Below are 13,330 nucleotides of genomic sequence, written 5' to 3' on the forward strand. Positions count from 1 at the left end.
AAAACAGTCCAAGATCTAAAATTGTAAATATAAACAATAAAGAAAATACAAATGGAGACAACCCTGGAGATATTCAACTTAAGAAAAGGTCAGAAGCTACAAGCATCAATTATACAAGAGATAAAAAAGAGAATCTCAGGTATAGACGATACTATAGAAAATATTGGCGCATTGGTCAAAGAAAATATAAAGTTTAAAAAGCTCCTAACCTAAAATATCCAGGAAATTCAGGACACAATGAAAAGATAAACCTAAGAATAACAGGAATAGAAGATGGTGAAGAACCCCAGCTCAATGGGTCAGAAACCATCTTCAACAAAATCATAGAAGGAAAACTTCCCTAACCTAAAGAAAGAGGTTGTCATAAATGTACAAAAAGTTTACACCACATCTAATAGATTGGACCAGAAAAGAAAATCTTCTCCAGAGGCCCTTGGTCCTGTAAAGGTTCTATGCCCCAGTGTAGGGGAATGCTAGGCCCAGGAATCAGGAGAGGGTGAGTTGGTGAGCAGGGGTAGGGAGGAGGGAACAGGGTTTTATTTTATTTTATTTTATTTTTTTCGGAGGGGAAACCGGTAAAGGAGATATAATATGACATGTAAATAAAAAAAATCTAATTTAAAAAAAAGCACAGTGTAAAAAAAAATCCTATCGTTACATAATAATCCAAACACTAAATGCACAGAACAAAGAAAATATTAAAAGCTGTAAGGAAAAAAGGTCAAATAACATATAAATACAAACCTATCAGAATTACACCAGACTTCTCAATAGAAACTCTAAAAGTCAAAAGATCCTGGGCAGATGTCATATAGATCCTAAGAGAACAAAAATGCTAGCTCAGGCTACTATACCCAGCAAAACACTCAATCACCATAGATGGAAAAACTAAAGTATTCCATGACAAATCCAAATTTAAGAAATATCTTCCACCAGTCTGTCTGGGCTGGTGTCCTGAGCAGACCTTGAGCGCAAGCTCGGCAGCCAGTCCCACAACACACGGAAGAAGCCCCACTCCCAGGTGCTCCAACAAGCCCAGGATCACAGGATCCCAGAATCATAGGATCACAGAGACAGCTTGACTCTGAGGAGTTCTGACACAACCAGGATCACAGGAAGGACAGGCTCCAGTCAGATTTAGCAAGGGCAGGTAGCACTAGAAATAACCAGATGGGGGCAAGCGTAAGAATAGGGACATCCACCTTGCCTTTGGAGGTAACGGAGTTCTGTTTCTGTAGGGCTATGGACCTAGACATGGCCTTCTGTAACAACACAGGACTACATCACCATGGAGCCAGATGGCATCACAGGCTACTCACATCAGGACATTCCTCACTCCCCTCAAGACTCCGGTTCTGCTTCTCCTCATTGTGCTCGCATCCTTCTGTTTCTCTTTCTCTTCCTTTTCTTCCACCACTGACGTGCTCCTCTTACTAGCACCTGGGGGTCTCTGTGTGTCTGGGGTTGTCTCAGGAGTGCAGTGCCGTGTTCATGCACTACGGTGCTGGTCAAGGATCCTATCAGGCATGGTCTGTCCCCTTAGGCCTGCTGCATAGCCCTCCACTGGTGGTCATCTCAGGATACCTCTCTGACCAGATCCCATGGTATCATTCCAGTGGTCATCTCAGTCCTGGAAACTGTATGCTCCCCCTGTGTCCCCAGTGCCAGACTGGTAGCTTCTCTGGCATGCTTTTTTTTTCCCCCCTTGGGAATGCTAGGCTAACTATTCATGGGTCAGAACACTGAGCTAGACATAGCTCCTCTCCTTTCTGCCATCTACTGACTGACAGACATGCGGCATAGCTAAAAAGCAGGGCCTCTTAATGTACTTTTGTTGTTGTTGCTGTTGTTGCTACTTTTATTAGTTATTGATGTTACTGTAGATTTTATGGCTAATAAGGCTTGTGTCTATCATCCTAATATTTGTCTAAACTTGCAATACGCAAAGTATAAGTGCCTTCTTTATTTTGATAATTCTTTTTGTGTACTTTTTATTTTTCCTCTTTGGCGTTTTTATAAAGGCTATCCTCAACCTCCTCTGACTTTTGTTTTAGAAGCATGGTGGGGGAGTGGGCGGGAACTCTCTACACCAATATAGGGTAACTAAGTCGCCTGTATGGAGGCCCCAGGGGATGTCAGAAGACAGGGAAAGCCAGAGCACAACAAGGAAAGGACTCATGAGATAATTCCAGAATGGGTGGTTTCTTATATGATTCTCTAAAAGAGATGGACTCTTCGCGTTCACAGGCACTTTAAACATCTTCTCATAGATAAGACCTCTTGGGGTTCACTTGTTTAAACAAAAGCAGAGAGTTACTGGTTTGTTAAGTGTATTCAGAATTAAGAGAATTTTGAATTAAACAGCTCAATAGGAAAATAGTGTAAGACTTGCTGCAGACAAACTATACTAATAACTTAGTAATGGATACCTCAAAATCAGCAAACAATATGGGTGCTTTATTCTTGCTAAGTAAAAATTTGAAAGAGTTTTAGTAAGGGTACAATGTGTTAGACTGTGAAACAAAACCATTTGAATGGCCAAACTTTATTTTGATTCTGACAGAAAGGCACCTTCGTGCCATTAATGAGTTAGCTTCCCGGTTTAAAGCGCTCAGTACAACATATCTTTGATGAGATGTAGAACTGCATTGATTGTAAGGAGAGCAGGCTGAGTACAAGTACAGTGCTGGCCAGGGAAAGATTGTGCAAGGGCGGGGGGAGTTTCATTTCTAATTTTGGGCCTAAGTTTTTATAGTTAAGAAACTGTTTTCAAAACTTTGGCGCAGTCTCAGTTCCACAATCCCATACAGAAAACATGACCTATGTAGGACACAATGTCTTAGCCCATAAAGCTGTGTTTGAAGAACAAGTCTAGAGGATGTTGCTTGATTTAAAAGGGCAGAGAACCCTGGATGGTGGGGGACTAAGGCTTCCTTGTTACTAGAGCTCAGAGGGATCTGCAAGAAAGACATCCTCTCTTACTGGAGATGAGGAGCTCCGAGACGCGGAGGCATTCTAAGCAGGAAAACAAGGTGGGAGCCTACATGCGGCTGGCGTGGAACAAAAGCGTGTAAGACTCTCAAGACTGCCAACCAAAGTAGCTGCGGTTTCCTTGGAGGGTGGTTGGAAAAACCCTGGCGCAAGCAGCGTCCCTGGGGACAGGGCAGGAGGCGAGGCCCCGCCCTTAGCAGCCTTGATCCCAGTGACCACGCCTCCGCCCGCGCGGACCAATGGGAGGCCGGGATGTTAGAGTGTGGGAGGCGCGGCCGGGTTGCTACAGCTGGAGCTGGGCGGCGGCGGCGGGTGCTGCCTGCGGTCCCTGAGGCTGCACGCCATGGACGGGCTGGAAGGTGAGACTCGAGGGGACGCGGCCGCGGGACTCGAGCTGGCCCGAACGTCCAGGCCTGGACTCCGGGGGGCAAGTGCGGCCGGCCGACTCTGCAGCGAGGTCCCCGTGCTCGCCGACACCCGGGGCGGAGCTGGACGGCCGGCTTTCGGAGCGGTGACCCCCGGGCTGCTCGCCGGGCACGGTGCTCGGCTTCCCCCCGCGGGGTTGGAGCCCCTCCCCGTGTCCTCACGCCTGCAAGGCCTAACTACCATCTCGGGTCCTTCCTGGACTCCCGAGTTTGCTGTGGGCACTCGGTGTCTCTGGTCGGGTCTTAATATCTTTGCAAAGTGTATTTATTTTGGTTAAGGTTCGCGACGTCCGGGTCGCCAGCTCTTGCTGACCCCCTCCCAGGACCTGCCCCGCCTCCTGCGAGCTCAGAACACACACCCTTAGACAGTTATAGGTAGCCTTCCTTCCATTTCTACCGCACCTTGCTTGGAGAGATGCTTGAGCATCTCCCAAGGAAGTGTCCGTGGCGAGCTCTACAGCAGGGACAATAGCTTCAACCGTAATGGTTTATTCACTAGGATTGTCTAAGGAAGAGCCAGCTTCGCTCCCTTATCTTCACTTTATCCTGGTGCTTTAGCCATGGCTTCAGATTTTGTTTTGTTCTCAATTCTTTCACTTTTTCCTCTTTCTTCATCCATTTTAATCCTTTGTAAGGACAACATTCGCTTCAAAAACAAAGGAAGGAAGAAAAAATATATATATCCTAACAGTGGTGACAACAGTTTCAGGATTTAAAAAGATTGTGAATCTTTCTGATACACAAGCTTTCAGAATTTTTGGATCCTATTGTCTTAAAACAGTTTTTTTTTTTTTCTTTAAAAATTGTTTCACCACTTAATGTACTTGGAATGAACAGGGGAACTGATCCCTTCGTTTTCTTGTATTATAGATAGTCAAATATTTCAGGACGTGTTACGAAGTGAACAGTGGTAACTAATAACTTTGTTTTTTTCCCCCAGTGATTTAAGGGTACCAGAAAGAAAATACAATAACATGGTCATGAATTTTATTTCATAATTTCATTTTCCAGTAAAGCTTTCTCCAAACATCTTGAAGGTGGTAATGAATTTTAATCGATCATTTATGCTGCAGATTACCTGGGAAGGTCTTGTTTAGTGTACTATTTAGATTACCATGAAATGAGAAATTGTAATGACAGCATACCTTCTTTTCAAAAAATCTTCTTTTTTTGGATACCCCTACAGGCAACTCATTTTAATGATTTAAAACTATACTTGTGTAGAGACTATATAGCGAATAGGGTTGAAATATAGGTATGAAGATTTTACAGTACTATCATACTGCATGAAGAGTGTTTAAGAATACTTCCAAGATTTTTACTGATCAACATTTACAGTGAAAGAAATATTCATCCAATGTTTCACTTATTTATCTATGCATGCAAAGAATAAAAATAATGTCAAAGCTCTTGTTGTCTAAATCAGAAATTTAGGAGATATAATTGAAAACTAGTATAATCTACACTGTGTGTGTGTGTGTGTGTGTGTGTGTGTGTGTGTGTGTAGAACATAAGGATCTTGATGTATGGAATGAGCATGGTTCATGAGTCTGGTTTATGTTAAACAGTACTGACCTTAAACTCTGATTTTTTTTTTTTTGTTTTTTTCCTGAACAAACTAAGATGCATGCAATGTTTCATGCGTTCAATAATTATAATGAATTAGGTTGAAATATAAGAAAATCATTGTTTCTGTCTGGCATAACAGGTGAATATTGGCAGCTTTAAGCGATTCAACATAGTTAAAGCTTAGAGTGTTCTGTTGAGTGGAAAATTGTTTGTTTTATTTTTGTATTGTCTTCAGTCCCACTCCACTCCCATCATCCTTTCAAAAAGTGAGTTCCTATGACATCACATTTTTCAGAGTTCAGAACTTTGAGTCTTAAGGATATCATTTGTTAATTTTTTACTCAGGCTTTCACTTAATAATCAAGAAGTTATATTTAATAGTTTTTCTCTACATTGGAAGTTACAGGACAGCATGAAGTATAAAATCTTCAAGTTTGTTTATTTTATCTTTGTCATTGAGCAAAAATAATCTTTGATGTCTGACTTACATTTCTAGTTAAAAGTAGTTACTGGTTGCCTCTTCTTAACCTTTAAAAGTACATTTTAGTTGCTTGCATAATACTGTTTATGTTACTGATAGTCTGGGAATTTTATGTCTAGAAGTGTCACACAGTGAACTATTGCACACTGTATTTTGAAATCAAATGTTAAGATTTCTTCTAATTTTGTACAATTAGTAGCAGAACTTTTTGCATGGCTTGAGTAATTAGGGAAAGCCTTTTCATGTGAAAGCTGTACTCTATACTTATCCAAGGAGCACAGTAGTAGTTTTAGAATTGGGAAGTTCGAGGATCTTACAAGTTTTATCATCTGTAAGACTGAGGTGATTAAAAACTAAGCTTTTACCCTTAGGTAAGATATTGCCATTGCCTCCCGAAAACCCTAAAGTTATGCTTATAACAATTATGGCAGGCCATTCCTCATCTGCTCTGCTTAATTGATTATCTTAGGATTGCCTCTGAGACTTGACTAGTCTCATTCCTCTTTATTGTAGCACAGATCGAGTGGGAGTCTGCCATCCTACTTTGTTACTGCTTCTGTTTTGTTTGAACTTAGCATACATGTATACCAGTTTACTGAAACACTGTTCATCTCAGTTAGCAGCACTCATTTCTTTATTGTTGTGGTTGTTAATTGGTGCTGAGTAGGAATTCAGGTATTTTAATGGCCAGGGTTTAAAGAAGCTTTTATCTAAACACTTGGTTTGTCTTCTTGTTGCTTTTTTTTTCCACTCTATGATTTGGGGATATGGATATATATACATATGTGTGTGTGTGTGTGTGTGTGTGTGTGTGTGTGTGTATACACACACATATATATTTATATATATAATCTTTTATGTATGAGTACTTCTTTTACTTGTATGTTTGTGTACCATGTATATGCTTGGTGCTGACAGAGGCTACAAGGACACATGAGAGTCCCTGGAACTTCAGTTACTGACAGTTGTGAGCTCCCATGTGGATATTGGGACCTAAACCCTGGGTCCTTTGCAAGAGCAGTAAATACTCTTAACCAGCTGGTCATCTATTTTTAATCCACAATTTGAGTGTATTATTCAAATCAGAATCTCAGCTATAAAAAGCAAAACTATTAAGAATTAAACCATTAACTATATTAAGTGTTAAACATACACACCAAAAAAAAAAAAAATTACCTAAATGTCAAGTTCATAAGGAGGCATGTTAGATGCTCAAAAGTATTCTATTAAAGCTAAAATATAGCCCATCTTTACCTGCCTACCAGTAAAGAGGCCCAAATAACTATGCCCAAGATAAACTGGAAAAAAGGGAGAGACTTCAAATGCATATATATGATGAAGATTAGTATTATGGCAGATGTAAGTGGAAGTAAAAAAAGAATAAAGTTTGAAGATATTTCTGAGATTGAAAAATGAGATGCTTGGTGCAACAGAGTAAAGATCCTGATTTAATGACTCTGGCTTTAGAAATGTATTTATGCAGCATGTGGGAGTATCAGATTTAAAATAAACAAACCTGATGTTACTTGGAAATTATTTACCTGCAGATCTTAGTGATTATCACTAGCAAGTGGGAGCCATTGTCTAGGCAAATCATTCTTAACTGAGAAAAACTATTTATAAAACTAAGTATTTCGGGGTTATGTGGGATGGGAAATATGGGCGGGTAGAATCTTAAGGAAGTTTTAAAAACAGCCAAAAGAAACAAGGAAAGAAAAGACAAGACAAGAATGTGGGGAAGAAATTGACCTATAAACAAGCGAGGGAGAAGTTCATAGTCCTGGGTGTGGGTAGGAAAGCTAGTACTAACCTGTCAAATCCTGCCTGTGTGATGAAACCTGGCAAATTCAGGATTGGGAAGAAATACAGAAGCAGTAAGAGCAAGAAGGTTAAAGACCAGAGATTCATGAACAGTCCCTGGTGCTATGGAAAAGCCCAGTCAATAGGTTGCAAAGAGACATTGAAATGCAACATTAGGAGATTGACGCTGAGTAGCTACCTCCCATCGCTTAATCTTTGCTATCATAGCTCTCCAGATCCTGCCCCATCCCCAAAGACAGCCTGGGCTAGTTTTGTTCTTATTCCTTTTTTTCTTCATGATGTTATTCACTTAACATTTTAAATATTTGTTTTTATGTAACTTCCCCCTCCCCAATATTTGATGAGTAGAGTCTCTATAAGATTAGGACCTTTCATTTTATTTTATCTTATCTTATTTTATTTTACTACCTTTAGCTTCAGATGTCAGAACAGTTTTAGCTAATGCCAGACAACCAATTAATATTTGTTGAGTCAAGTAAGGGCCCAATATTCAATATAGGCTTAGAAAGTGTGCTTCGAATCTTGCAGGGATAGGGACTGAGAGGGAGGGGCTTAGCACTCAAGGGTCAGTGTTTGAAAATGTACTACTTGGAACATTGATCTTAAGTATTTGTTGGTTGTAAAAAGGATTCCTGATGAAATTTAGGAAAATACCATCATTTTCATCTTTTTTTTTAATTGAAAATTTCTTTAAGAAAGACCATCTAGCTTTGTTAAGTAGAATATTCCATATACATTTGCCCATGTAACAAGGAAGTTGAGAATGACTGGTGAAAGGGGAAGCAGTAGGTGCCTGTGCAGACCCAGTAGGTAGGAACCCAGCTAGGAATGAGGAGTGTGCAGCAGCATCTGTGCTGGAGCTCATCCCTTTCAGCTCCTCAGGATGCCTGCGGTGTGGGCCATGACTTCCCTGTGTGCACTTAAGAATGGAACAATTAGCTTTTGTTTTGGCATGCTAAGATTGACAGCAAATTGAATAATCATAATCTGACATTAGCTATGGAAATGTGGTCTTGAGAGAGCAAGTCAACGTTAATGTTAATTTCGTGGATTTTGGTGGACTAGGTGAAATTACAGTAAATGAAACCTTGGGTGAGAGGGACAACTATGTTTGTTGGTTTGGGGGGGTCTGTTGGTGTTTATGACCAGTAACTAATTAGGACTATTCTTTATGTGGTACTGAGATTTTCATTTAATACCCATGTCTTCTGGGAGTATCATTGTCCACCCATGCAGGGCTCCTGTAGCACAATAAAATCCTTTATTGACTTGGTTCCACCAATCTGAGTGCCCTTTTCCCAGCAGCGCTTAGTCCCTGCTACAGTTTTCACCCCTGTGAATTAGGTCATCTCTCTACTGTATTTTTGTGTGCTTTAAGATTTGCCAGACTATGTCATATGGGAGAGTTTACTTAGCAGGGTTTTCATAAGTCAGAAAGTATGAATACTTCTTTATGTAAGGTAAATAATTCTATTGTTTAACATCTTAAGTTTTAGGTAGATTTAATGCATATTATCCATATGTGACAGGTGCTAAGCTGAACTTATCCATGTGATTAGCTTCATATTCATTTTTAGTTCAGTTGGTGAGAACCTGTAACGAAGAGACATCACATTTTCTTTGCTGTAGATACCTTTACATTCTCAGTCCCTGTCTAGACTGGAGCTGATTTCATCAGCATCGTACAGACTTCCTGGAGTGGTTTTTTTTCCTTATACATTGGCTTATTAACTCTTACATCTAAGGAATTTGCAAAATACAAGAGAAGTGTTTTGTTATCCATCTATATGTCCTACTAACTTAGTTGTGATATTTTGTTAAATTTTGGTATGTTGTAGATACAAAAGAACTGAGTGCTTCATGTGATCTAACATCCTTATTTTATACCAGAGAGATTAAATTCCTTGTTCAGGAACTTAGTTCCCAGTGGTAGAGATACAATTTAAAGTTAGATAATATATGACAGACTCCATTTACTTTTCCACTACACTATACTACTCTATTGCTGTCATATCTTTTAAATAATTGCATAGAACAAAATATAGCTTCTGGTTCTTGATACCCAATTTATTTATAATGACAACTTTGTGTAATTTTTTATTAGGTTTTGATATCAGTGAACATGCACACATTGGTAAATCAAAGGGAAAGTAGAAATTTATGTTTTCCTCATTTTGAAAGACTTCTTTAAAATGAGAATGGTCCCCATATGCTTATCTGTGTTACTAATTGGTCCCTAGTTGGTGGAACTTCTTGAGAAGGATTAGAAGGTGTGACTTACTGCAGGAGATATGTCACTGGGAGCAGGCTTTGAGGTTTTAAAGCCCATGTCACACCCAGTTGAAGCTCTTCCTGCCTTGCACTCACTGCCTCAGGATCTGAGCTAGCAACTAGTGCTCCAGTGCCATGCCTGCCTGCTGCCATGTTCTGTGCCATAATTGTCATAGACTAGCCCTCTGAAACTGTAAGCCCCTAATCCACTCTTCTATAAGGTGCTACAAATAGAGTGTCTTAACAGCAATAGAAAAGAAAGACAGAAGGTGGTATCAGGTAGTGAGCCATTTCTGTGACAGGCCTCACTAAGTTGTTGTTTGGAGGAATGTGGAAGACTTCGGGACTTTGGATGAGGAAAGTGATGGAATGCTGAAAGTGGAGTCTAATGGGCTATCCTTATAGGAGCTTTGAAGACAGTGCTGGGAGCAATGTGGCCTATGGCAGCGCTCAAGATGCTCCAGAGGAACAATAGTAGCAGTGGAGATAGAGTGCATTCTTAGGATATTTTTGCAAAGAATGTGGCTGCTTTTTCTCTTTGTCCTAAGAATCTGCCTGAGTCTAAACTGAAGACTCTTGGACTAATTCCTTCATAGAGGAGAGTCCAAGACAGCCTAATATTGGCTCTGTCACTTGGTTATTAGTAATTACACTTTTGCAGATATACAACGAAAAAGTAACTGAGGCAAAAGAGAAGTACAAAGTATACAACGTGAGGAGGAAAAGCACCATGGAATTTAATATTGGAACAAGGTTTGTGCTGAAAGAGATAAAGAGAGGCCCTGTCCCCTCCCTGCTGCTGCCCAAGCCTGCCCTGCTTACCTGCCTGCTCCCTGCCAGGATAGTTATGCACTCACCCATCGAAGTGATAAGCCCCCAATAAATCACCTTGGTTGTGGCATATACACAGCAATAGAAAATTAAGACACTATCTCTCCACTGCTTCCTTAAAACAGGGTCTTGCTAAGGAGCCCAAACTGGCCCTACCAACCTGATCCTCACATCTCAGCTCTAGAGTGCCACGACTATAGGAATGGATCCCACATAGCCTGAGATTACTGCTGCTGTATACATACATTTTTATGTTTATTCTAGTGACTCTGTTTTTTTTCCCCTTTCAAGACATTTTGAAGGTACTTGATGTCTTGTAAGGATTAATTCCAATAATTATATTTTATCATATGGTAAAGCTGTAGTAGCTATTAAGTTTTAAAATTTTTACCTAAAACATGAGAGGTGATTTCATTCCTGCTGAGTTGAATAGATAAGTAAATAAGTGGATTGTGTTGGCTTTAGAAAGTAATATTTGTGTTGTTCAACCCTTGTGCTCAAGTGTCTATTCAAATCATGTCAGTGATTGAATTCATTTTTCCTGAATGCTTAAGAAAGGGGTGGTATTTGGGGGTGGGGCATGGGAATTAAACATGTGGCTTTAGGTATGAGTAAGCACATACTATTAAAACCATACCTACAGCCTCAGGAATTAGTTGTCATGAGGTTTTCCTTTGTAACAGAGTAGATAACTAAAGAAATAACTTTTAACCAAGTGAACTGTGTGTGTTTTAATTTATAATATTGAACTTTTAGATCAAGAAAATATATGAAAACTCAGGAAGTGTAATAGATTATTAAGCATGTCCAGTTACTTTGTCTCATTAATTTAAGAACACTGTTATATTAATGAGCCTAATGAGGTTTCTTATGGAAACCACTTCAGCCTTCATAGTCCAGACCAGTGAGGCTCCTCTTAAGTAACCTTTTTAATGCCAGTGTTAGAGGAGGAACTCATCAGGCTTGCTTTTCTAACCTAAAGCTTAACTGCCACTACACAGACATCTCACCTCCATCTGAGTCGTAAATAGCTACCATTCACCAGTGAAGTGGGTCAGTGGGATACGAGGAGGATTCGAGAACAAACATTCTTTTGTGACTGTGAGGCCCAGAGTTCCTGCTTGCTCGGCCATTCTGACCATGCTAGTGCTTCTCTGTGGACTCACCTAAGGGCTAAAGGGCATATTTTATGAAGTCAAAATCTGCGTTGTTTTTATTTTGGGGGGGGTTGTTACTTTTGAGCAGAAAACATTTTTTTTTCCTAGTTTCTCTTTATATAAATAAAGAACTTTGACAGTAAAATTTCAACAGAAGATACGTAGTCAATTTACAGGTTCCCATTCACTTTTACAAAAACCCAAACTGAAAGTTATTTTCAGTTTAATAGACTAGTTAGGTAGAAAAATAAAGTATTTAATTAAATCAGTTGTATAGTATCCCAAAGAACATAGTTTTATTTTTCTTTTGGATCATTTTAGCAGTAAAATCTCTTGTATAGTATACATGGTAGCTCTGCCTTTAATTGTATACAAATTATAGCTAGCTTTTATTTAATTGTACCCAGTGAGTACATGTAAGTATTACATGTATGTATAAAAATGAGTAATTGTATAGGGTACACAACATGCAGTATATATAACTAGATAGTCTTAACTTTGGGTGTTTGTATTTTATATTATCTCGATAAGTGAAATAAGATTCTTTTGATTGTGGACTCCCGATAATTCTATGATTAGCTACTCATCAGAGATAGTTCCCATGCCTTAGAGCATAACCAACATAGAGCCAGTTCTGAATGCTAGTACTTACAATTGACGTAAGTAATTAAGAGAGAGCTGTAGATTTCCAACTATGTCAAGTTGGTTTTCCTTGGATTATCACCATTTTGTGTGTATGATTGTCTTTTAGGTCATGACAACTCTTAAGCCTTAGGCCATTTTAACTGATAATTTTGCTCATTTTAAAATGAAACTTTTAAAGAAGACCACTTAACTCAACTTATGAGGCCTGAGAGAAAACATGTGAACATTTCTAATTGGAATCTTTTATGGTTTAGAAAATGGAAGTGTTGTCCAAGTTGGAGAATTGTTGCCCTGCAAGATTTGTGGAAGAACATTCTTTCCGTTAGCACTGGTGAGTGGCTGATTGTAACCTGTGTGCACTGGAGCCTCAGATCACATTGTTTCACGCCTGCGAACAGTTGCTCTTCTTCTGAACCCTGATGTTATGCTAAGTCTGCCAGCCTTGTAGCAGCAGTAGGCCTCTTAGGACATAGAAACACTCAACATAAATTTAAGAGGCAAAGTATCACATAGCTATCAATGAAAATGTATTAGCAAAATTTATAATTTCTAGAATTGGCTTTAAAGTACTGGAATCACAGGGATTATTTTCTAAAATGTGAAAAGTGGTTGAGCAGTATGATAAATAGAAACAGGTAAAAGTAGTGGCTAACACCTCTACTCCTAACACTTGGAAGTCTGAGGCAAGAAGGTTCCTTCAGGTGTTTAGGCCAGCCTGAGATATAGTGTGAGACCCTGTCTCAAAAGAAAAAAAAAGACATTTAAAATTTTTGTTCGAGGACTGGAGAGATAGATTTGGCAGTTACGAGCCCTTGTTGCCATTCCAGAAGAGCCGGCTTCTGTTTCTAGGACCCACATGGTATCGTAATGACGACCCACCATTTCCAGGGATCCCACACTCTCTTCTGGCCTCTGTGGGTACCTGACCTGCATGTGATACACGTACATATGTGAAAGCCCATGCTTATACACATAAAAGCACATGTTCAAACCTCTTTAAAACCATTTATAGTACAATGTTTGCTGAAATAAAGCACAAAAACCAAATAGGAGTAGACAGTGGGCTCATGATTGGCGTTAGTACTAAATAAGCCTTTTCTTTCCCTTCCCTCCCCTCCCCCCTCCCCTCCCCTCCCCTC

At 39.6% G+C, this 13,330-nt stretch overlaps 1 protein-coding gene across 2 annotated transcripts in view; it reads left to right on the forward strand.

Moving 5' to 3' along the window:
- Window positions 1-3,234: 3,234 nt before the first annotated feature.
- Zc2hc1a (zinc finger C2HC-type containing 1A) overlaps window positions 3,235-13,330 on the forward strand; it is a 37,758-nt gene continuing 27,662 nt past the window's right edge. For both annotated transcript variants that reach the window (XM_031376313.1, XM_031376314.1), the window contains exons 1-2: window positions 3,235-3,350; window positions 12,446-12,522. In XM_031376313.1, the coding sequence (XP_031232173.1) occupies window positions 3,335-3,350; window positions 12,446-12,522 (93 nt within the window). In that variant the 5' untranslated portion in view covers window positions 3,235-3,334. The remainder of the gene's footprint in view (window positions 3,351-12,445; window positions 12,523-13,330) is intronic.

This window comes from Mastomys coucha, unplaced genomic scaffold (genome assembly GCF_008632895.1).
Source record: "Mastomys coucha isolate ucsf_1 unplaced genomic scaffold, UCSF_Mcou_1 pScaffold17, whole genome shotgun sequence".
NCBI lineage: Eukaryota > Metazoa > Chordata > Mammalia > Rodentia > Muridae > Mastomys > Mastomys coucha.